Source organism: Chelonia mydas, chromosome 8 (assembly GCF_015237465.2).
Source record: "Chelonia mydas isolate rCheMyd1 chromosome 8, rCheMyd1.pri.v2, whole genome shotgun sequence".
NCBI lineage: Eukaryota > Metazoa > Chordata > Testudines > Cheloniidae > Chelonia > Chelonia mydas.
The window spans coordinates 6,922,118-6,947,475 of record NC_057854.1 but is presented as its reverse complement, the minus strand read 5'-3'; the positions used below and the strand labels follow the sequence as shown (position 1 = coordinate 6,947,475).

The following is a 25,358-nucleotide window of genomic DNA, read 5'->3' as shown; positions in this document are numbered from 1 at the left end:
TGACCTGCCTCCCAAGGGTGCCCAGAGGCTTGTTTTTATTAGTCGTTTAAAAGGGCTTTGAGATGCTCAGGGCAGAGGTGCTGCAGAAGGACAGAGAGTTCAGATCAGGTGGGGAAGACTGTGTTTAGCTCAGGAAGGCTAAGCAAGCGGTCTGTAACACACACGCAATATACGGCACCCACTCACCTTTCCAGACACCTGCACAGAAACACCGCCACATACGCCTAACCAGCAGCAGAGAGACACACCCAGACACTTGCCTGTCTCACACAACTACCTGGATGCACTCACAGCCCTGCAGGTGCCCTTACACATCCATGCACACACCTGCTTGCAGGTGTGCACTCTCACAAAATCACTTGTCATGCACACCCCTGCAAGCCTGCACAAAGTCTCCTCCTCACAGCTGTGGAGACACCTGTACACTGAGGAATGCATGTCTCCACACTCATCTACATGCATCCCCGCAGACCCAGCCTACATGTACATAGATACCCACTCCTGGCCGGGCTGCTGCTTGCACACACTGGCACTCACACCTATGCAACAGACGCACAGCTCAGTCTTTGCTTCCTTCCTCCCTCACAGGCCACAACCCTCCAGGAATGTAGCAGAGAACTGGCAGATTTCCTGTTCTGGTTTGTTCAGGTTCTTAGAGTGCATCCAGCACCGTGGCATTCGATACCTGACAGTGATGCATTAACCAACACAACTAGCTTGGCCTTGGGTAGGAACTTTGGGTTCAGAGACACACAGGGAGCTGAGAGGGCTCTGGAATTGAGCCGGGGGCGTGAGAAGGAAGCACGGGAGAGATGAAAAGCAAAGGGAGTTTCAGTGCAGTTAAGCACCGCATGGGTGCCGTGCTTTCACGTGAGCTGCAGAGGCCAGGAAGGGGGAATCCCTCCTCCTACTCCCAACAAAAGCCGGTGGCACTGAAACATGGCAAGGAGCAGGGAACCTTTGCAAGTGATTTCTGTGTATGGCTGGAGGGGATCTGGATTTAAATCAAAGTCATTGCTTTCAAAGGCCATTGGCTCTTGGGGGTTTCACCTGAATTGTGTACCCAGAAACCCCCGATCAGGACACCCCTTGGACGTGGAGAGAGAGAGAGGCCAGATTTGGGGCTAAAACGTCTCCTGACTCAAGAAGCAATGGCTGAAGACACACAGCCACACAACTCACACTCAGTGTCTAGGGACACTGGGCCTCTGGTATTGCCCCCGCCCTTCTGTACCTCAGCAGCAATGTGGGGGGGCTTTGAAGAGGAGCATTCATCAATTCTTATCCCCTTTTCCTTCCCCTCCCCCTGTATTCCAGGGTGCTTCGCATCCATCATATGACTCATCCTCATGGGAGGCAGACAGCCCATTGCATTTGATCATGACCCCGGGGCTCTAACAGTTAGCAGCTATGCTGCTCCTCCACCTATCCCAGGTATGCTTTGCTCCTGGTAGAGGTCTTGCTGGAAGGATCAAAACTAGCTTCCTGACACTGGTGAAATAGTAGCACTATCAAGACTCTGCTGGGTGGATGGCTGACAAAAGATGCTGGTGACTTGATCCCGGTCAGCCGGCAGAGTAAGGCTGCAGGCTCCTTTGCGTATTTAAGGATGAAGATGCTGGGCTACTGCTGGAGGGGTAGACCAACAGAAGCCTGAGAAGAGGACAAAGAGGGAACCAATGAAGATACAAAAGTGGGCGGGGAGGAGGGAAGAGAAAGAAAGTAATTCAATCTGGTCTTTCAGGAAGCCCTGAAATCTGCGATGCTTCCTGCCTGGTGGCTTCTCTGCTGCCAACTTTGATCTGCATGGAGAAGCCAAGCATTCAGCCCTCCAGAAGAATCCGACCATCTGCTCTTGATGGACAGTGGTTTGCTTATTTATTGTCCAAAGGATAAAAATTCTGTTGGGGGGTGGGGTAATTAATGCACTAGCCTTCCACCTCCTTTAAATGAGGCTTGTATGAGACAACAAGATGGGTGAGTTTCCCCTAGACCCTACTGGGTGGTTGTCCATTTCATAAACCCAACCAGCAGCTCCACCTGGTTGGGGGCCTCAATTCAGGGAAAGCCACCTAGGACTGGAGCAGCAGTGGAAGTTGACAAGTCAGGAACAAGGGGCACTGGCAGAGCTGTGCAACGCTCCAGTCTGGTCTATAATGGTGCGCTGCAGATTAAGGTACGCCAGTAGATTTGTAGGAGAGTCCAGGTCCGGAGTAGCAGGGGTGCTGTAGGTCGAGACTGAGGAGACTTGGTAGAGCTGGGGCTGGGGGGTCTGGGACTGAAATATTAGGAGGTGCTGCAGATTAGGAAAGAGGTGCATTGGCAGAACTCTGTGGGAGATCGAGCCTGGAATAGCTGTGATGCTTCAGGTCGCGATTGTGGTATATTGGCAGAGCTATGTGTGGGAAGCCTGCGAAATGCTGGTCTATTTTAAGATTTGAAAGGAGATGATTGGGGTTGGGTTTTTTTTACCTTGAGAGAGATGAATAATGCTGCCAGGTAGAAACAACGTGAGAGTTTTGCCCATTTTCAGGGCTCTCATTCAGACTAATTCAAAATCACACAGATCGAGGGCTCTGCTACAGGTGACGACGCCCTCCGAAATGCCAGTCAAGAAGAATGCAAAGGCAACTTGATCAGTCCTGTGCATTCCCATCCCATCATCTCCCTTTGTCCAACACAGTGCACGCTGCGCCCAGAGCTGATGCGAGGAAAGGCTGACTGAGCGCACACAGCAGCCAAAATGAAAACACAAATTCCCTTTTTCGGCAGCTCAGAGAGAGGGACACATCTGAGGAGAGGGAGAACATTGCTGCCAGCTGCAGAACTCGATTGCCTTGCGCGGGCTGAGGTGGCACCTGGCCAAACCAAGGCAACTCCCCCAGCCCCTGGTTTCAGATTTGGTGAGGTTGTCTCAGTCAGAGAGAGGGAGCTTTGCTAACCAGCCCAGGACCTGAGCGCTGCATCCCCCGGCCTGGCATCTCAGTGTAGTACCAGATCAGTGCCCTCCTTTGGAAGGGATACTGAACCAAGGTTTCCCACCTCTGGCTGTCCGGGGGGGAGTTAATGATCCCTTGGCACTTACTGGAAAGAGTAAGGGGTAACCTAGGTGTCCTGGCAAACACTCCCTCTCACAGCCAAACAAGTCCTCGTGTCCAAGGCTGAGCGCGAGCTATAGCTGAGTGCACAATGGCTGCTGTGTTTGCCTACACACGCACTGCACCTACACACTGCTTTATAAAGTGGTTTAGCACTTTGAGTACAAATTACATTACATAAAACCAATTCTATTTTCTTTACAGTATGTGAATGCCATCCAGTTATAAAATATAATACAGCGTTCCCACTTGGATCAAGTGCTTGGCAATAAATCTTCCCTTGCTATACGCCTTTTGTCCTCTGCCTCCCAGCTCCATCAACAACGCATTATAGACTTTTCCTTTATAACACCCAGCTCAGTACATACACATCCGAACATCAGACTAGGCCCCTGGTAGAGAGGTCTGTGAAAGGAACATCACCGGTGTAGCTCTCAGAGGCTATGGTAGCAGATTAAACCTTCAGCTTTTAAGAACCCACAGATGGAAATCATGCATCGACCCTAGTGGGAATGAAAATATAGCCAGCTCATGCTCTGTTGTTCTGCATTATGTATAGAGAACCATAGGGATGCATGCCACTCTGCAGATATAATATAAACCAAATTCGTGCCCCAAGGAGCTTACAGTTTTATTTATGCAGCTAACTCGACTAAAGAAATCATCAGCCCTTGAGAGGGGGTGTCGGGGAGAGGGGACTGGTAGGTGGCAACACAAGGGAAAGGGGGAATAAAAGCTCTCGAGAAAACTTTCTTGTCGTTTAAAAGCTTCAGGGGGGCGGGTTGCAGTCATTTGAGTCATCATGTCACTTTTAGTGAACCCTACTACAGGAGGCATGTGAGAGGGGAACTCCAGAGAGGAGGGTACTGGAGAAAGGTCAGGCCAAGAAGCACGGCAGAGGAGTGCCTGAAGGAGAGTGAAGTCACTAGGCTGTTCCAGGGTGGGTGGGGTGGCAGTGTTGAAGAAGGCGGTGAAGTCTGCGTGGGAGGAGATGATGGGAACATGGTGGAGTTAGCGGGGGAAGGCCCATGGGGGGGAGCAATAAGAAATGGGAGAGGAGATGCAGGAGAGCTTTGAAGGTGAGCACAAAGGAGTATGAATATGATACAGGAATTGCAGCAAGACTGGAGGAGGGGGAAAAGCCATGGCACTGCATTGGGAGAAGAAGGGGACTTTTGCAATGGAGTCTTCGTAGGTCGGCAGGGAACAAAGTGAGGTTTGGAGGGCAACCAGAGGTCATTAGCTTAAAGCCAGACCGGCCTGGTGGCCCCTCGGAAATAATTTGGAAATCTCAGTCTAGTCCCCCTCACAGAAACCATCACCCCCTTTGGGACTTGGCTGGCATCAGGGCCGTCTTTACCCCATAGGCAAAGTAGGCAGCTGCGTAGGGCACCAGGAAATTTGGGGCACCACATTTCCTGGTGCCCTGCGCAGTTGCGTGCTGCTCCGGCCCTTCCCCATGCCCCTGCCCGTGCTCCGCCCTGCCTGTTCCTGCCCTGCCCCTTCCCCACCCCTGCTCCGCCCCAGCACTGTCCACACTCCCCTGAAGACTGCAGCCAGCCCCGACCCTGCACTCACCACGTGGTAAGTGGAGTGACCCAGCCCCAGCCTGCTCCGCTCCTTTGGCTCCCAGCCGCGCCGCCGGCGAATGATGGGGGGCAGTTTCCCCCTCCCCCCAAGCCTGGGAGCCAGGAGAGCAGAGCAGGCTGGGGCCGGGTCACTCCACTTCCCGCAGGAAGTGGCAAGCCCCCATCCACCGCAGAGGCCTGGGACCAGCCTGCTCCTGCCCGTGGAGGCCTGGTGCCCCACACAGCCCCCCCACAGCGAGGGGGCTGCCTAGGGCACCAAAATAGCTAGGGACGGCCCTGGTTGGCATAGCGACAACAGGGAGCAGGGTGGAAGGGGCATGGAAAGCTAACCTCTCTCCCTTCTAGGGGTGTTTGGTCCCAGAGGCTGTTCTGCCATCGGGGCAGCTGGACCATCAGAAAAATGGAAACCAATGAATCAAAGCTGAGCAGATTTCCCTTCATCCCATCTCCATGGATCATTCACAGCTGCTAAGGTGACAGGAACACAGCTTCCATTACCAGGTGTGAGATCCAGGCCACAGCACCCCTGCCAATGCCTGCACCCCCAGACTGTACAGTGCACCTTCCACTATGCAGTGTGACCAGCTCTCCCGTCCATCACTGCTTAGTCCAGGCTAGGACTTTGGGTGATCAGGGCCAAGATTTTCACAAGAGGCCAATGATTTGAGCTGTCCTAGTGTTTGGCTACTCAACCTGAAAGGGGCCTGATTTTCATAATTGCTGCGTGCCTGGCCCCTGGTGAACAAGTCCTGTTAAGGCATCTCAATTTGAGCACCTAAAAATAGAGGCACCCAAAATTATTAGCCCCTTTAGAAAATCTCAGCCCCTCTGTGTAGTGACACTAGGCAGCGCAGATTGGCTTTAGGCAGCCTGGAAGCCAGAGAGAACCATGGGGGCTGTCTGCATCCAGCAGCTTCACTAACGAATCCCTTCCATTCGTTACTGCTGAACCTGGCCTCATGACTCCCAGGAAGGACGCTCAACCCTGCAAAGCAGCGGGGCTTCGGAGAAGGCGCTCGCTCTTCTGTGAACAGCTCGCCAGCCACGGAAGAGGACTGAGGGATACTTTCAAAAGAGCGAGTGTCGCCACGGAGAGTTCTAGCACCCTGCCTAAAACATTTGGGGATGCAGTGCAGCTCCAATAGCCATATCCCAGCTAGCTTTCACCTGGCTAGCTCGGGCACCGGTAGCCGTGGCGCAGGCTGCAGGAGCACCATCAGAACGCTGGGTACTTGCTCGGGGGCTAGCCTGCATGGAAGCTCGTGCTGCCCTGGCTTCACCGTTCCAGCACCAGATTAAAGCCAGCTCAGGGTGTGTCTGTGCGAGCTTCACCCACCCGCTGTGATTGCAGAGCAGACACATCCTTGGCCTGTAGCGAGCCCGGCCCCTCCAGGTCGAAGGTGAGTCACAGTTATGTTGACCCTGGAGCTGACGTCACTTCCAGCTCTCGTAGACATACATGCGCTAGATCTCATCGAGCTAGCGGGCTGAACGTAGAAGCACGGCTGTGACACAAGCCGCAGCAGGGGCTAGCTGCCCGGAGGACGTACCTACAGGATCGTCCTCGGGATGGCTAGCTGCTGCAGCTACACTTCTCTTTAGACCGTGCTAGCTCAGTCGGGGCTAGCGCGGGTATGTCTGCTCCAGCTGCAAGTTACACTTCCCAGCCCCAGTGCCGCCATGCCCACGGTCACAGTCGCCATACGGATATATACACGATGTCAGTCGCGAACGCTTTCAGTCCCACATCTTTAAAAGTGACAGCGGGCCACTACATGCCATGGAAGAGCTGGCTCCATGGCATGGCCCCTTTCAGCTTGGGGCAGGCAAAAGCAAAAGATGAAGACGGATGAAAACCTTTTAATACAGCTGGTCAGTAGCAGGGCAAAACATTCCAGGGCAGGGAAGCTGCCAGGCTCACCCAGGTGGAAGGTCTGCTCTCAGTCTGCTTTCAGGGCCAGAGAGCCATGCAGAGCAGCAGGAGATTGTCAGGGACTCACAAGTTGTTATAGCTGTGAAGAAAAATGGTTCCTACATCGTTCTTGACAGTTTTGGGTCTCGGAGACCCTGACGATCCCTTGCGCAGCCAGTTCCACCAAGAACAGCAACAATCAATTATGCAACTTTTTGCAGGCAATGTGCACCCGTGTGTGTGGCTGGGGACAAGGGGGGGCAGGGGGAGGAGGAAAGGCGGAGGGGACTGCATGGAACAGCAGCTGGGACCAAATGCAATGAGCCACGCTCTTCTGTGGAAGATGTTTTCCACTCTGCAAAGCACAGCTGTTGCCCATGGCAGGCTACAGGGGCTAAGCAGCAAGGCGGCTGTGACAGGCACCTCTGAAGAGAACTGGGAAAGAGGACATGGGTGGAAAATAAAATAAGTTCTTTTCCCATTGCTGGTGGGCCACGTTTCTCAGGGCTTTTTGGATAGAGAGGACAGAGGGGCTCGGGGGTGGGGAAATTATTGAAGGGTTTGATCTCTCCTGCTAATATTTTCACTCTATTTATCATTGGCAGCAGCCTGTGGCACCTGTCTGAGGTCAGTGCATGGTCACTGCTTCCTGGGTCTGATTCACTTGGGGCAGCCAGACACAGGCTGGTTGGGGGTTGTAGCAGAGTCCCCAGGTGGAAGAGCGAAGCATGATTGGAGCCCTTTGAAAAGAGAGGGTACCCTTAGGGTGCTGGCTAGAAAATAAGAATGGCCATACTGGGTCAAACCAATGGTCCAGCTAGCCCAGGAGCCTGTCTTCCAACAAAAAAGAACAGGAGTACTTGTGGCACCTTAGAGACTAACAAATTTTTTTATTTATTTGTTAGTCTCTAAGGTGCCACAAGTACTCCTGTTCATTTTTGCGGATATAGACTAACACAGCTGCTACTCTGAAACCCATCTTCCAACAGTGGCTGGTGCCAGATGCTTCAGACAGAATGAAGAGAACAGAGCGATTATCAAGTGATCCATCCCCAGTTGTCCAGTCCCAGCTTCTGGCAGTCAGAGGTTCAGGGATACCCAGAGCATGGAGTTGCATCCCTGGCCATCTTGGCTAAAAGCCATTGATGGACCTAGCCTCCATGAACTTATCTAGTTCTTTTTTGAACCCAGTTATATTTTGGCCTTCACAACACCCCCTGGCAATGAGTTCCACAGGCTGATTGTGTGCTGTGTGAAAGAAGTACTTCCTTACGTTTGTTTTAAACCTGGCTAGTAATTTCATTGGGGGAGCCCTGCTTCCTGCGTTATGGCAAGGGGTAAATAATACTTCCCTAGTCACTTTCTCCACCCCCTTCATAGTCGTGACTACTCCTTAATATGGAGGTTCGCTAATGAGCACCTCCCTGCCTACGGCCACCACGGCCCCCAGTGACATGGAAAAGGCATCTTGGGACAGCACTGAGGAATGAAGGTTCAAGTCTACCTCTGTTCGGTTGTACCTCTCCTGTTTGTATCTGTGCTCTGTGTCTCCTTCTCTCATTACTACTGAATCTCCCTTGGCCACACTCCCTGCCCTCACCTGTCCAGGCCCTTTTGCTCTTTGGTACTCTCCTGTGTTTGCTACTTCCCCAGCGCGGCCTGTGTGTGTGAACGAGGTTACCTGGCAAAGACTGACACGGAGCAGCCCCGCTGGGTGCAGAGAGGGGCTTAGTTTCTGAGTTCAGCTGGCTAAAAAAACCATCTAGAAACGCCAACAGACTCCTGGCCCAAGCTGCAGCGAACAGGAAGCATCACTGCTCAAGGCCTGATGGCTGCTTCGCCACCGGGAAGGAAACAGCTCCACAGGCTGGGAACCACACTTCAGAGAAACTGAAGTGAGAAGACGATTGCAGAGGTGGGGAGAATTCCCACGCGGGACAAAAGCCATCACCATCACTCAACATGAGGCTCCAGAATTAGCTCCACATAGAAGGCCCAATCCTGGCTGGCGCTGAATGCTCCCCATTCCCACTGAAGTCAATGGGAGCTGTGGGCGCTCAGCCCCTCGCAGGCCCAAGCCCACAGAGCTGGAGTGTTAGTAGGCCAGGAGGGCTACCTCAGGGTATGTTTTTCATGCAGGTAAAAGCTTAGCTTGGCTAACTGGCTTTTCTGTGCTCTGCCTCTCTTCTCTGCAACTCCCCATTAACCAAATACAGGCTGGGTCCCCCGTCGCATCATGGCCCTGGTTCCATGCTGATAAAGGGGATTCAACTGTTCAGAAAAACATGCCCATCTCTCTTCCTTCCTTCCTGCATTCCCACCCACAGAGCAGAATCAGCAGAAGGTATTAAAGGTTGAGGCTCACCTTGGTCCAAGCAGAGGAGGCGTGAGGTGGGCAAGGGCAGCGGAATCAGTGGAAAGGCACCTGCTCCCAGGAGGTATGCCACAAGACTTCAGCGCACTTACCTCTGGCAGTGAGCTTCTTGGTGTTTATGATCTTGGCTGCGTACTCCTGTCCCGCCAGCACCTTCACGCATCTCCGGACGATTGAGAAGGCACCTCTGGGGGAGACAAGAGCCCAGAAAGAAAGTGAAAGGGGTTGGACTCAAAAGGAAAAGCAGGAGCGCCACACGGCACCTGCCAACATTGGAGACTTGAAGACAGAAACACATGTATGAACTCTGGACAAGGAGGAGAGTTCTGGAGGGACAGACTCAATAGTGGTAATTAGCATGATTGGAAAGATAGGGATTATCCTGTCCAAACTGAGCTAGATGGCATGGGCAAGACTGTTAGGAAAACGTTCCCATCCTGAGAGCTGATTCTGGGAGGGCAGGGACAAGGGCTCTGTCAAGGCTGAATCCCCACTCTGTCACTCCGAGTGCAGAAGGTGGGGGCCCGCAGGGATTCTAAAAATTAGTACTTGCCACTCCAGGCTTCTATTACACTTCCAAGGTTACACCTTTTCTCTGACCTTGGCTTGGTAAATACTGCCACCACCCAAATGAAAAAAAAACAACCTTGGACCCAGGCAGGAACACTTGGGAATTCCTCCCTGTGAGGTACCCGCAAGCCCTTTCACCCACCTCCGGGGAAGAGCTGAGAAGGAAAACAAAGGAAATTAGCTGTGCTACAGCTAATCAAACAGCATATGCACAAACCACTTAGGACACCAAAAATCCAATCCTGTTCTTAAAAAAGGTAAATTTTATTAAAAACAAAAAGAAAGAAAATACATCTGGAACTTACGCTTTTGCTAGATTTTAAAAGAGCAATTCCAAAAATCAAGCACTCAAAATAGCTTTCTTGGGGGTTCAGCTTAAAAGGTTATAAGAAAACAAAAGCATTTGGGGTTAGCACAGAGGTGATCCACAAGCCAAAATAAAAAAATCAACCTGATTGTGCCTAACTAAACATTCCCTATCCAAATAATTCCTTCTAGGTATGGAAGATGAATTTTCATACCTGGTTCAAGCCTTACATAGCATTGCTGCTCCATCCCTGCAGCCCAGAGAACAACAGACAAAGGGAAAGTTTCTTTCCCAATTTTAAAAGTTCTAGCCTTCCCATTGGCTCTTTTGGTCGGGTGCCCACTCCTTTTCTTTTACCTGTGGGTTTGTTAACCATTTACAGGTATAGCAAGCAGAGAACAGACACCAAGAGGGATTTTACAGCTAACTGGCTGGCTGGGTGTCCATCAAAGGGAGCTACTCCCCCCATCCCCTTCATGTATCACAGGCTCTGAGACAAGCAATTCAGTATTAGAAAAAAGACCAGTTTATCTCCCCTCTTTTACCTGGTTTGCTGGAAAGCTCAAAATCAAGTACATTTACGGACTTTTTTCACATTTTCTTCTCTCCCAAAAAGGCCAGTCTTTGATTGGTGGAAACCACTTTCTGTCTTATCAAACATCTTGCACTACAGGTTGCAACCTTTGTCAAAAATATTGACTTAGGAAGGGGTAACAGAAACGAAAGTGGCTTTTATTCACAAACTAATGGTGGCTGCTTTTTAGTCTTTTGATTGTGCTTTCTACTGTAAAATTACTGTAATAATACACATAGGCAGATGCAAACATGGTATCAAAAACCCAGATCAGCAACAGGGAATTTACGGCACAAGAAGCCCCTTCCACTAGCAAACACTCAGAATCCACTCACGGAGAAGTATCTATTACAAGCAGCAGCTCACAGGGTATTTTAAGATGATGGATGAATGAGTAAATGTGTCTTGGGATCACTTCATGAGTGAGTGTGTCTTGGAATCACATGTGCATTTCAGGGCCAGGTGGAGGAATCTACGTATGGCATCTTGGGAACACATGGGCAGGTTGGTGTGTGTGCATCTCACTTGGGCACACGTGGGTACCTCAGCTTGGTGAATGCATGTCTGGGGTGAATTGTGGGTCATAGATCTTCAGATCACAATTGAGTGAATGAACATGTGTGTTTCTTGGGCGCATGCAGGTGACTAGTGAGCACATGCATCTCATAATCGTGCACGTGTATTGTGGGGGATCATACGAGTGGGTGACTGAGCATATATCAGGTATTTCAACCTTAGGTGCCATCCATCACACTTGGTCTGCCCTGCAGCATCCTCTACCGTTCCCGCCCTTGGTCTCTCCAGAGCGGAGGCCGTGTAGCATGTTGAGCAGTGCCAGACTGCATGGTACTTTTATGATGTGTATCTATGTCCACTTGGCAACAGAATGAAACCTGCCAATTTCATTGCACTTGTGGTCCAAGCGGATTCTGAACCCAGATCTTAGCTGGGAGCTGCAACAACTCGTACGCTCTGTGAATCGGCACAGAGGGGACCTGCCACACACACTCACCAGTGGGTTACAAAAGGTTAATCAACTCGTTCCCAGCATCACTGAGCCCCGCCTCCTCCAGTGAAAAGCCCATCTGTAAACAGGGGGACCCACGTATATTTGGAACATAGTGAATGGAAGCCACCAGCGTGGAGAAGTGCTGAAGAGTTTGACAAATGACTCTCTTACCCTGGCTGCCACAGTTCACTAACAGCTTGGACAGTCCTCTACGCCCAAGGAGGTGATAGGTGAGCAGAGTCCCCTCTCCTTTGCCGAGAAGGGGACAGATCCACATGGCATTCTCCCCTTCCTGCCTCCACCCAAAGGAACCACAGAGCTCAGCACTCAAAGAGCTTTTCCAAGACACTGACCTCACTGTCCCTTGAAGCAATGAGCAAAGCAATATTGGAAACCGAAGTCCATCAGAAAACTGAAACAGCATCTCCCTGAACCATCACCTGAGCAGCCTCCCCTCCGTGTGGGATGCAACGGCCAGCATCCTCCCTAACAGCTCAATCCTGAGTCTCTGCACCAGATTCTGCAGTGTGGTTTTGGAACACTGACCCAGTAGACCAACAAACTCACTGCACTTTAGGAATACAGTTTGGATTTGAGCACCGTCTTTCCAAGCTGCAAGGCAAGGCACAACCCCACCCACACCAGGCCTGCTAAATAGGAGCTAGGACTCTGCATTCAGTGATCTTTCTGCCAGATCCATTCAAATCAGTCAACAATCAAAAGCAATCCCCCCTCCTGCCCCCCTCCCTTCCCTCCATCTCCCCGCATAAACGGGAAAGGAATAAAATCAGGAAACAGGCTCTCTGCTGAGCAATGATGACCAATTGATTTTCCCGGTGGGGGAAGGAGGAGGTAGGCAATTTGGGTTTGAATATGAATCTTTAGTGAAATGGGGAAGCAACGGGGTGCGAGAAGCTGCAGTAAAGAACTTATTGAAATCCCAGTGGAGAAGCCAACCTATGCACCCGGAGCCACAGCTGGAAAGTACTGCTTAGGGTCACGTGGCTGCGGCCAGCAGGGCTAGCCACAGGAGACTCTTCTGGAGGGGTTTGAAAGACGAGAAAGCCAAACGGGAACTTTTCCTGCCTCTCTGTCTTGTGGGAGCCTGAGATTTATTCTTGGCCTCTGTAAGATCTAATTTCAGAGTAACAGCCGCGTTAGTCTGTATTCGCAAAAAGAAAAGGAGTACTTGTGGCACCTTAGAGACTAACCAATTTATTTGAGCATAAGCTTTCGTGAGCTACAGCTCACTTCATCGGATGCATACTGTGTAAAACACAGAAGATGTTCTTATACATACAAACCATGAAAAAATGGGTGTTTACCACTACAAAAGATTTTCTCTCCCCCCACCCCACTCTCCTGCTGGTAATAGCCCATCCAAAGTGATCACTCTCCTTACAATGTGTATGATAATCAAGTTGGGCCATTTCCAGCACAAATCCGGGGGTGGGGGAGAAGAAAACCTGGATTTGTGCTGGAAATGGCCCACTTTGATTATCATACACATTGTAAGGAGAGGGATCACTTTAGATAAACTATTACCAACAGGAGAGTGGGTTTGTGGGGGGGGGTGGGGGGGGGGAGAAAACCTGGATTTGTGCTGGAAATGGCCCAACTTGATTATCATACACATTGTAAGAAGAGTGATCACTTTGGATGGGCTATTACCAGCAGGAGAGTGGGGTGGGGGGAGAGAAAACCTTCTGTAGTGGTAAACACCCATTTTTTCATGGTTTGTATGTATAAGAACATCTTCTGTATTTTCCACAGTATGCATCCGATGAAGTGAGCTGTAGCTCACGAAAGCTTATGCTCAAATAAATTGGTTAGTCTCTAAGGTGCCTCAAGTACTCCTTTTCTTTTTGTAAGATCTGAACTATTCTTATCCCCGGAGCCTGGAGGGCAAGGGGTTTAACTGGAATGTGGGGGGCAGAGGAGAGAGAGAGGAGTAAATGCTGCATTTCATTCCTGTTTCTCCACTGAGGGGCCGCCCATCCATTCTGGGTCCTTGAGGCTCCCTGTGTGCATTTGTCTTCATCACGCCTGCCTTCCTGGAAGTGGGGGATTTGGGCACCGTTTGCTGCGCCTATCTCCACATCAGAACCCCACGCTCTGGTACCTGGGTGGAAAGAAATCAGTGCTCCCATGCCTGGGAAAACCTCCCTAGCTTGCACACAGAGCTAGTCTACAAAACCGTCCATCTGTCACTGTCACCCACATCCTCCCTCCTCCTCTGCTGCTCTTTGGTAGTTACACCTGCGGAACATAGAATCAATCATAGAATATCAGGATTGGAAGGGACCTCAGGAGGTCATCTAGTCCAACCCCCTGCTCAAAGCAGGACCAATCCCCAATTTTTGCCCCAAATCCCCAAATGGCCCCCCCAAGGATTGAACCCACAACCCTGGGTTTAGCAGGCCAATGCTCAAACCACTGAGCTATCCCTCCATGTCTTACCTTAATTTAGACGGTGAACACTTTGGGGCGGGGGTTGTCTCTTCCTAGGTGTTTGCCCAACACCCAACCCCACGGACTAGTGCCATGCAAATAGGGCTAAGGGTGCCATCCACTGCTGCTGACGCTCGTGATTTTATTGGGAATCTTATATTTGGGGGGTTTCTGAAAGCCCCGATTCTGGATTTGGGCTCATTCCTGGAAATCTCAGCTTTCCTTTGAAAACAATAAGGAAGTGTCTAGCCCTTGTGGGTGTGGAGAATAGCCTGAAAATGTGGCCTGAGTGCAACGTAAAGGCTCATACACCCAGAAGGCAAATGCCCAAGATTGCTTGGGGTTTTTTCAATCTCCTGCTTGTTCAGGTCCAATGATTTTTGGCCCAACTAACTGGGGTTGGCGCTAGTGAGAGTGCCCCCAACTCCCACTGCTTTCAGTTCTTGCTAAGGGAATTGAGATCATGCCCTGATATCTAAGTATGGACAGAAAGCCCACGCTCTGAAATCTATGGGAGACAGAGTTCTCACACTGATACCTGGCCCTCTTCTATACCCTGGGAGCAGCCAGAGATCCCCCATGGTTCCTGAATGGCTCAGCAGGAAGCTGCCAATACATCATGGACTGGATTGCTATAAATCCTGTAACTTTCCACTGTCTAAATAAATAAAGGAATTAATTCATTTCAATTCAAGTAAACAATCCAGAAAGAGGAAGTGTCAGGAAACCTCAGAAGACCACAATGCAGGAAGCTGGAAATGTATCCGTCTGGTTCACTGGGGCAGGAACATTCCGCCAACACACTTGATTGTTCAGCTCTTCCTTGTCTTTGTAATAGATCACAGAAATACCATGTGATGAATTAAGAAGAGTCCAGAAAGTGCAGCAGGAGGAACAAGGCACTGGCCTTTCATCACAGGAACAGAGAGTTTCAGTTTGGCTTAAATAATAAGTGAAATGAGTCTGCAGGGCTCAGCTGAGTCCTTAGTGAATCTTTATCAATGTCACAAAACTGCCACATTACAGAGTGTCTCTCTGCTTAGGAGAATCTGGGATTGAGGGTAGGAAGGGAGGAATTGCTATAGTGGATCAGACTTGAGGTAGAGATGCCTCAGGAGACAACTTAAGAACCCTGGCAATGAGTTCCACAGTCTACTTATACATTTTGTGAAAAATATTACCTTTGATTAGTTTTTAATTTCTCATCTTTTAATTTCATTGAATGGCCCCTTATTCTTGTCAGCGAGAACAGAAGTTTCTACTCTACCATCGCTGGACCATTCATTATTAGATATACTTTTATCACATCCCCTTTTCTTCATCTCCTTTGTAAGGTAAACAATCCCAATCTTTTCAATCTCTCTTTCTCAGAGAATTTTCTCTGCCTTGATCATTCTTGTCTCCCTTCCCTGAAATCCCTTAGTTATGCAATATCCTTTTTGAGATGGTGTGACCAGGACTGCATCCCGAAAGAGGTCATACCATTGTTTTCTATAAGGGCATTAGAATATTCTTCATATTACTCTCCATCCCATCCCTTTTGCAGCCTAATGTCTTGTTTGCTTTTTGACCATAGCTGAATACCGAGAAATTGTCCCCACTGAGCTGTCTGCAGTGATGCCCAGGTCCCTTTCTTGTGTTGATATGGTCAATTCAGAACCTTGGAATAGACTGGACGAGCAGGGGGTGGTGCAGGTCACACTTTAGGTGCACTAGGAGAGCTGGGTGAGGAGCCTGGGACTGGAGTATCAGCTGGGGCTGTTGCGGGTCAGCACCGAGGTGCATTAACAGAGCTTTGCGGAGACTGTTTGAAAAGCAGCAAGTGCCACAGCTGTGGACGGAGCCGTGTGGGACAGCCTTGCACAAAGGTGTGACTATGTGTAGGTCAACATTTGTCTAGACTAACAGTGCCTGTGTGTATGGCACAGGGAGCAGGTGTGCGTGTGTGTTTCAGTTGGATGGGTGCTTTACAGGGTGCGTGCATGTGTTTGCACACGTGTGAGAGTCGAAATGACGTATTATGGGCAATATCTAGGTTGGCTCTGCATGCACGCTGCACAAGGCACTCATGTGGTCAGCATGCAGTTGCTCAGAGGGAATCAGAGTGCATGTTGCATGATATTTTCACAGGTCTTGGCTGCAGCAGGAAGGTTACCCATTGCTGGCACCGGAGCTTTAAATTGAACTGTAAGCGTAGACAGCACCCAGCTGCTGAACCCAAGAACTCAGCTGCACAGGGTGCTGATGCCCATTAACGATGGGGAGATTTGCTAGTTTCAGGACTGCGCATTGTGAGGCGTTCAGAGGGCCTGTGTGCGCACATCCTGCATGGAGCATTTTTAAGGACAGCATGCGTTGTCCGGTATTCAGAGGGTCCTTTGTGCAAAGGCTGCAGGGGAGGTTTGCAATGTGCTAGTGCTGGAGGAAATATACAGAGGACCTCTGTGTGCATGCTGCAGGGAGCATTCACCGTCTGCGTGCTGCAGGGGATTGAGAGTGGCAATATTTCAGTCTGTGTGTGGGTGGGTGAGTGGGTGCATGGATCCGTACATGCATTGAAACATGTGCACAGCTAGAGAGGAAGCATGTATTTACTTTTCAGTGCTTCCCTTCCTTGTATTTACGAACCCAGCCCTGCTCACAGCCCACTGCCTTCTGGGCTCCTGCTGATCACACACAACCTTTAAGCACAGGACAGTGAACCAAGCCAGGGCCAATGCTGGCTGCTCGCTGGGCAGCAAACTCGGCAGAGTTTAGGCATCAGGCCGAGCCCTGAAGCAGAACAACCACCTGTTGCCGCAGGACAGGGGCAAAATTCCAGCCGTGGCAGAACGTGGTGCTGAGCTGGGAGAGCCTCTCTCCTGCCACTTGTTGGCTGCCTGAGAGACAGGCTGGTTGCAGCAAATAGCTCCCAGGGAAGCAATGCTCAGGTCCCTTGGCCTGACCTCTCAGGGCAGCCCCTCTCACAATGCGATTCCATCTGAACTGCCTTCCCCAGCTCCCACGGACCTGGGGTGTCCCCCTGCCAACTTATAGTGTGCTGTACTGCCTGGACACACTCCAGCTCCCACAGCCAGAGGCCAGCACTCCCTGCTCCCCACAAATACAGAATGCCCCTCCCTGCCCAGCTCCCACAACTGGGGGACATTCACTCTCAGTCCCCCCCAGCCCACCACAAACAGGGGTCACACCCATCCGTTCCCCACTCACAGCACACATAACTCCCAGCTGCTCCCCTCGCCACAGCTGCCCACACACAGGGGATGCCTCGCCCCTGCTGTTTCCCTCACACAGACTCAAGCAGCTGGGGGGGAGGATTTGGGGGGTGGAGGGTGGGTAAGCAGCTCAACAGTACCAGGAACACAGCCCTGCACACATGCTCCTAGCAAAAAACCCCTTCCTAGAGCCACGGCTAGCCAGGAAGGGGGACAGATTGCAGCATAGGGAGGGAAATCTCCACCTGTGAGCAGCCAGTTCTCCCACCTTGCTCCAAAGCACAGTCCACACCTGCTGACAAGGGTCACTGCTCCCTCCCTTCCTGACATTAGGTTTTATTAACAAAGTAACTCAAAACGAGTCCCAGCCCAAGCTTCCTCCCACAGCTGGGCAGCTACTGCTGCTAGGGCTCCTCCCTAAGGACTGTTCAGCCCAGCCCCTCCATTCCCAACAAACCGCTTCCACCTCCCTTATATCAAGGGTGGAGTTAACAAGTTACCTGAAGCAGTGAGTCAGCCGGATTCACTTAGCATCTCCCAGCAGACAGCTCAACAACTCAGACCACTGCGAGCACGGCCCACCACCCTCGCCCCCAGGTCACCATGCACCCCCTTGATCTGTGATGCCGCCATCTTGATACGTTTGGTGGTGCTGGCACCAACCCTTCAGGTCTTGAATAGACATGGGAGTAAGCAAGGTGACGGTAGAAGGGGAGGACGGTGCAGTTATCTTTGCCAAATCTGTTAGGGCAGGTTTTGGTTCTGATAAATAAACACAGGGTGAGGTTTGGATCTGGGCCCTGTTTGAGGGAGGGTGGAGAAACTGTTCCAAGTTAGCGTCAGGAGGCAAGAACTGCTCCAGTTTCATGAATTCATCTTCACGGAGGTATGAGATTCAGGCTGAAATTGGCACAAAGGATCCTGCTTCAACAAAAATGGTTCTTAATCCTGAATCTCTCTCCAGGTAGCTGGTAACCTACCATCTTCTCTCCTCTCAGTCCAAGCAGCAGCTGGCCAGCTCTCCCTTGTGTAGCAACTCATGCACGTTCATGGGTTCAGTCCCTCTGGTGGAGGAGGGGAAAGTGTCACCATCTCCCCCTTGCAGCCTGTCTATATTTGATGGGTGGCATGTCCTTGGCCCCGGGATTTGAGGCGGCAGCTGGAACCCATCACCTGGGGGGTCACGGACACAAATGCACTCCCGTTTCCCCTCGCTTCAGCCAGAGTTGGGTCTTTCTGTAGGAGCCCCTCCACTGAGAGGTCACCAACACACACCCCCTCTGATCTGCCCTGTATCTGCTACCCCAGCCTCGCAGACAATGTTTAGGGTCAGCTTTAAGTGTAAGCAAAGCAGGAGGCCACACATGGCCCTGCACCCCACACAAGCTCGGCAACACTCAGGCCCGCCCTGGGCGCCAATTGCCATTAGACCATCCCTATGGCAGCAGACGGCAGGCAACTCGTGGCCTCCTCCGCCCTGGCAGCTTGCAGGACCTGGCTTCATGAGCAGTCACTCTGACACAAGGACACTCTGCGTCTCCGTGTTTCACACCTTCCCTGCCAGCACCAGCCTGCGATGCTGCCTCCCTTCTGCACCTCCTCCTCCTCCCAGTCCGTTAAAGGATTTCTCTCCTTTCTAGAAAGAAGAGGGTGGGTGGTGGGGGGGGTGCTTTTTTTTTTTTTTTTTTTAATAAAGTCATCTTCTCCTGCTGCTCTGGGAGTGAAGGGGCTGATTATACAGTGCTGCATGATCATTTCCTCCAGCCCCTCCCGTCACCTGCCATGGGGGCGGACTCAAAGAGTTGAGAGGAGCCCAGAGCCAGAAGGAGACATTCCTTCTATTTGTCTCACTTCAGTTCCCTCCCTCGCAAACTGCCTCCCCCCCACCCTGCAACTGTGTGCTCCCCTTGTTCTTCAGCCGCTTGTTTTGTTCCCCAGCCTCCTCGGGGAAAATAGAGTTAGCGATCCCTACGGTGATCTGAAGATGGAGAATGCAAGGTTCTCGTTTCTCCAGTCAAGGTGGCAAGGCCGCCCCGGAGTTTAGTTCTTCCAGAAGGAGCCGGGTTTTGTCTTTCACTCCTGGGAGGGAGGCTGGGAGCTCAGCCATGCTGGGAGGAAGACAGACTCTGGAAATGCTTCCTCCTCCCTCTGGGAGATCTTGGGATGGTGCAAATGGACTGATCCAGTAGCACCAGAAAATGCCCCAGAGACAAGGATGTCTTTGTCAAGCCAATTTCCACCTTCTGCCCCTCTCTACTCCTGGCCATGCCCATCCCTCAGACCCCAAAGTCTCTCTGAGCCTCACATGAACCGTGCTTCAGCTTTCCCTTGGGTGGCGCTCTCCTATACAAACAATGGCTCACCTGGCTGGCAGGAGACGTGCTCAGGACATGAACTCTACAGCCAAGGCTGAGTGGAGAGATGAAAGTGCAAAGACACACCAGTGCACTGTTTAAGATGAGACATCCAAATAAGAGCCAGGGTCCTGCACCTCTGTTATCTCGATGATCAATGCTTGATACTTCTCAGGGAGATGGGGAAACCCCCATAATGCACTTAGGCAACTGTGTAATATTTTCCATGGAGAAGGGGAATTCCTTCTCAACTCCAACCGTGATCCTCTTACACCCTAGATTTGGTTACCACTCCCTTAGCAGGAGTAATGACAACTGCTGTTTTTGGCCATCAAATTAACCACCTACCATGATCTGGCCCCCTGCATAGAGGGCTCCCTTCAACACCATTACCCTTGGGCTGCTAGGGAAGGGCATCAGTGTTCTGTTATCGGTCCTCTTCACTGATCAGTCCAAAGGAACGCCACCCCCATCCTCTGACTCATCTCCCCACAGCCTGGTTCAGGCCTGGCTCAGGCCCGGCTCAGGCCCAGCTCCCTGCACCTGGGGAGTGGGAGACCAAGCCCCAGACAGCAGCATAACCTGTCGCTCTCACAGTGCACTGCCGTCTCTGCATCATCATTCAGCAGCTTCAGGGCAATGACATGAAACTGAAGATGTGACCCAGGAAATCCAAGCTTTTTAGCTCCTTGGAGGCCTTTGAGTCCTTCCTGGATTCTGCCCCCCATCCCCACAAGAAGGGAGCTGCACATAAAGGACCATTGCTCCGGATGTAGCTCCCGCCAGAGTCTGTCATGACCGTGGGATGGAAGACCACGTGAAGAGATTCCTTCTCCTTCCTCTAGAGGCAGCGCTCACATCTCCAGAGCTCCAAGCCAGGATAAGAGATGAATGCAGCTCTCCCAGAGTCAGCACTGAAGCTGAGCAAAATTCAGAATTTCCATCCCGCATGTCCCATATTTGAACATTTGTTTTCGTCTCAAATCGGGACAAAAATTAATTGTGATTCAGAAACATTGAAACGTTTCCCTTTGGTGTTCCTGAAACTGAAATATTCATTTTGGTTTGTTGAACTGACTCAAAATGAAGCATTATGGGTCAGTTCAACATTAAACAGGTTTACTCCATTGTAGAAGTGGTAGTTCTGGACCTGAATGCTCTAATTCTCCCCTATCGGCCAGGCTCCCTGGCAAGACTCCATCTCCCATGATGCACCATGCAGCAGGAACCAAGAGGAGTTCATGCTGCATTATGGGAGATGTAATATCCAGGGAGCCCATCCATAGGAGAGAATGGGGGCATGAATTACAAGTCCCAGAAGACGACGCACTGATAGGGAAACGCAGTTTAATGTTCTGTTGAACTGAATCAAAATGAAACATGTCAGGTCAGTTCAACAAAATTAAACATTCTGATTTGGGTTGAACTGACCTGACTTCATTTCGATTTTCCCAACAGACAGATGTAACCAGCAAAATTGTAATTTTCCCAACAGAAAAATTTGATTTTTGCAGGAACTCCAATTTCCACTGGAAAACCATTCCAATGGAAAAGTCCCCATAGCTCTAGTCTGCATGTTGTGACTTACTGGGCTGACAAGACAGCAAGGCCCACAATGCACTTAGGAGCATACCCCAGAGATGCAGCTGTGCTCCAACCTCCACCCCCTTCGAGCTCACACACAAGTTATAATCCTTCTGGAGTAAACTAGATCTCTTCAGCACAGGCAAACAAAGAACACTGTGGGTGAGTGAAGAATAGGGTCCAGGCTGCCTCTGAACTACCTCCCTTCAGTCGGCTCAATTCTCAACATGAGCAGTACCAAGGGGGAACCTTCCCATCTACTCAGTGAAAGGACAGTCTGGAGCGCAGGCAGGAACATGGCCTTCTTAGAACCATGGGTTCAGATCCTAGCAGGGCTGGCTCAGCCTGTCGTCTATCCAACGCAAAGAGACTTGGAAGTGCCGTGAAAAGCCAAGGTCCTATCTGCCGCATGTGAATGTTATTGGTTTATTTTTGGATTTGGGAAAACGCATCCATTGAAAATGCCTCTGGTCTAGCGTTACAGCACAGCACAAAACCAGCTAACTCAGGCTTGGATCCCAACAGATGTTCACATCTGAAGATCAAGCCTAAAAGATATTAATGATCCACTAGTCCTTTCCATGAAGGGAGGGGCTTGCCATAGTGTCCTAGGCTACAGTCTCTCCTGTACACACTGCTATGCTGGGTTTCTGCCTGTGCAATGTTTGGCTGCTGCCTACCCTTTCCCAGAAGCAGCTGCTTTGCAGCAGTGTTGTGTGAATCTGAAGAGCTTTGGGATCCATCAGGACGGAGGGTGATACACAAACAAAAAATGTTAATACCATTAAATAATAAAACAAAACATTCTCCGGGTAACACTAGAAAATGTGCCTTGTTTACTCGAGAGACTGTGGAGGAAACACACTCTCCGGCTTGTGCAAAGGCATGTGCCCATGCAGAGTTGTATCCCATCCTGCCTGTGCCTCACCCTATTATCCTCACATTTCCTATGTCGCACCCCATCCCTACCTTTTCTGTGCACCCCCCCCTGCCATTTAGAACCATCCTGGCTGTGCCATGTACCCAGTTTTATTCCTTGTCCCCTCCAGCCATGCCCGCAGCACCTGAGAACACTTCACACGGTTGCAGTCCCTCCCGCCCCGCTCCGCGCAGCAACCACGCAGCAGCGTGAGCGAAGAGATGAGAAGCCTCTGGAAGAAACAGGTTCAAAGCAGGTGTCTGAGGAGAAAGAATAGCTTGCCCCTCTCGGGCCAACCCACCAGCTTTATCTCCATTTATCGCACAGACCTGGTCACCGACTCAGTACTTCACTTCAGTCTGAATCACAGTGGCCCAGGAGTGACGCAGTCACCAAACATTGGTGAAAAATAAATACAGTGTGCTGTGCGCTTCACAAGCCATCTAGGTACACATGCACATCCCAGAGCCAGCTGGACACGGACTTCCTTGGAGTTGCACCTGCTTCAGCGAGCAGCAAATTTGGCCCATTCCGTCCTCCCCTCTCTTTTGCACAAGAAATACTAATCACTTTCAGTCCAGAAGAAAGCACCCTCCACTTTCTCTCGATTTCTCCATCCTCGCCCCCAGTTTTGTATCCCCACCTGCCTGCACATAGTCATAGACAAACCCAACACCTGTGCACACACACATTTAATGCTATACAAAATACATATGTGCATGCAGGCCATGACGTATGTACTGGAACAAATAGGCACTCCTACAAATAGGCACAACTTCACATTCAAAACAGATGCACACAATCGTACATAAGATGCCCATGCAGACTCAAACAGCCAAACAAAACCATATGCACATGTATACATCCAAAGATGCCCGTAACTGTGTGCACAAAATTCAAATGGATGTACACAAACGTGAAAAATTCACTCAGAAAGATGCACCCCCTTATACACACACACACACACACACACACACACAGATGCATGCACGAGGATGGATGCATGCACGAGGGCACTCACACACAAAATGCACACCAACGGGCAGTCACACCCCAGCATAGACACATAAGGCTCCATCCTGCCAGGTGCTAAGCACTCTGAATTCCCACAGATTTCAATGGGAGCAGAAGACATTCTGTACCTCACTGGAATGCTCAGCACCCTGCAGGATCAATCCTACAATGCACACACGATGCACACTAATACAGACCTACGTGTGCATGCATGACAAGTCAAGACAGACATCTACACATATGCACGCAAAGAAATACCCAGACATGCAAAACCAGACACAGCCCACCCTATACATGACAGTCTCATGAAACCCAACTGTCAGCCTCGCTCTCTTGGGCTCCTGGGCACACAGGTTCCTGTCCAAGGAATCAGGAGCAGCGCTACCCATAAGAGGTGTCTAACTACTCCGAGCTAATCAGGGCAGCACAGAAGATGGATGAGGGGGTGGCTGCTGTCCTGGATTCTTCCATGAATTTCTAAACCCCAGTTCTCCTGGGAGACAGTCATCACCAGGCAAGTTGTTTCCTGCTGGCAAGCAAAGCCCTGTGAAATCCAGCACAGAGCATCTCCCAATAAAAAAAACTTAGTGCAACATACAACGGAACAAGAACTCAGACAGCTGCCCAGATCAGATCCTTCATCTCCCTTGACGCAGCCGGACAAGTTCCCAGGCAGAATTAGCAGCATCGCTTTGGGGGTTTGCTTTCTTAAGCGAGGGTCATTTCGCAATTGCCCCCTTTTGCAGAGGCAGCAGCCTCCGAAGCGCGCACAATGCAAGCCATTCACACACCCAGCCCTGGATGCTTGAGCCGCTCTTAGCCTTTCCCAGGCTGATCCCCTTTCCTTACAAACGCGGAGGGCAAGGGAACCTGGTTTTATGTGCCACTGCGTTCATTCTAGGTGAACAAAGCAGGGAAGGTCAGGGGCTGTTTCCCTGGTCTCTGGCTCTGCGATCCTACCCTAGTGCGACCCCTTTCACTCTTGACAGTTTGCGTGACCCCGCTCCCTTGCGAGTTTGATTTTTATGGTTCACTCCGTTGCCTTTTTTTTCCTCCAGAATCCCAGCTGTTCCCATGTCAGTTAATTTCCCCCCCTGCCAAAGCCTCTCTCGCTGCCGATGCGGCACCACCACATTCCGAGCCCTGCTGTCTCCAACTTACTTGCCCAGTTCTTCAAAGAGCTGATATTCCTCGCTGAACCGGGTGCAGGTGATGGTTGCCATCCTGGATGGTGATGCTCCCTCACCAGCGTGGAGTTTTGGACAGGCGCCTCTCCTCTCGTTCCCTCAGTCTCTTTTTGCTCCTAGTGCTCTCTCCTCTCCGAGGTAAATAAGGGAACGTGTTTGATTGACAAGCCCGAAGATAATGATGAGGGCAATTTGTCTTCTCAGCCTCACAAGCCTTCGTCAGCATCCAAATCCCCATAGCAACCACCTCTGGAACGCCCTGTTTCTGTTGCCCAGGCAACTGCTTCCCAAACACCTTCCTCTGCTGCTACTTGCAACTCTCTAACGCCCTGACTCTGCGGCTTTAGAAACTGCAGCCCAGTGGAAAACAGCAGGCCACTTGCTAAGAGGGTCCCCAAAGTCTAAAATATAAATATTAAAAGCAAATTAAGCCAGACAACATGGTTAGAATTAACTGGGGCAAAAAAGGGTTACCCTGGAAACTGCAGTTTCCATGTTGCAGGACAGTCCCTGGAAAGACAGGATGATGTTGCCATGGCAACTGCATCTCATTCTCCAGAAAGACAGGTATTGCAGAGTTGCCCTGGCAACAGCATAGTTCCAAGGTTTAGAGAGAGGATGCCTCATTCAGCCAGACCTAATTTTTTTAGGTGCCTGCTTTATTAGGCTGCTGAGCATCATTTGTGGATAGAAGACAAGCAAAGCAGGTGCACTTGGAGGACCAAACCTCCTTTCAAAATGAATAAATAGGTCAAATAATGCAAACTAAATGGGTTCAGTTCCTCAATGAGTCCTCCTGGGAGAGCTTCCCAAAACCACCCTGGTAGAAAGAAGCCACTGAGCTTTATTCCCAGAAGACCATCTGGCCCAGATTCCACTGCAGTGGGGAGCGGTGTGTTTGCCCTTGGAATTTGTGTTTGTTTAAATCTCACGAGAGATAGGGACTGCATCTCGACAGCCAAGCGATGGAGCCAGTATACGTAGGTGCCGTTGAGGAGAAAGGACAGGACAGAGGGGCAGCAGTCGCTTTATAGCACTGAATGGCAGCGCTAGAAGAGGCAGTTTATCCATAGCATCAGCGCAAGCCTTGGATCATGCTGCTGACTCTGAATCCTGCCTCTCAGGTGGCTGGGAGTTTGAGGCTGTCATTTCTCTGATGGGGGACTGTCTTTCCCTTAAAGGTCAGCAACCAAGGGAAAAG

The 25,358-nt window shown here is 50.7% G+C and overlaps 1 protein-coding gene across 3 annotated transcripts in view; it reads right to left on the bottom strand.

The window, feature by feature from the left end:
- Positions 1–24,420, bottom strand: part of CAMK2A (calcium/calmodulin dependent protein kinase II alpha) — a 75,525-nt gene extending 51,105 nt beyond the window's left edge. Inside the window, exons 1-2 of one of the 3 annotated variants that reach the window (XM_037907427.2) lie at positions 24,132–24,420; positions 9,066–9,160 (exon numbers count right to left, since the gene is read on the bottom strand). In XM_037907427.2, the coding sequence (XP_037763355.1) occupies positions 9,066–9,160; positions 24,132–24,193 (157 nt within the window). In that variant the 5' untranslated portion in view covers positions 24,194–24,420. The remainder of the gene's footprint in view (positions 1–9,065; positions 9,161–24,131) is intronic. The other 2 variants (XM_007071495.4, XM_043520927.1) reach the window with 2 other exon arrangements.
- Between the last annotated feature and the right edge of the window lie 938 nt (positions 24,421–25,358).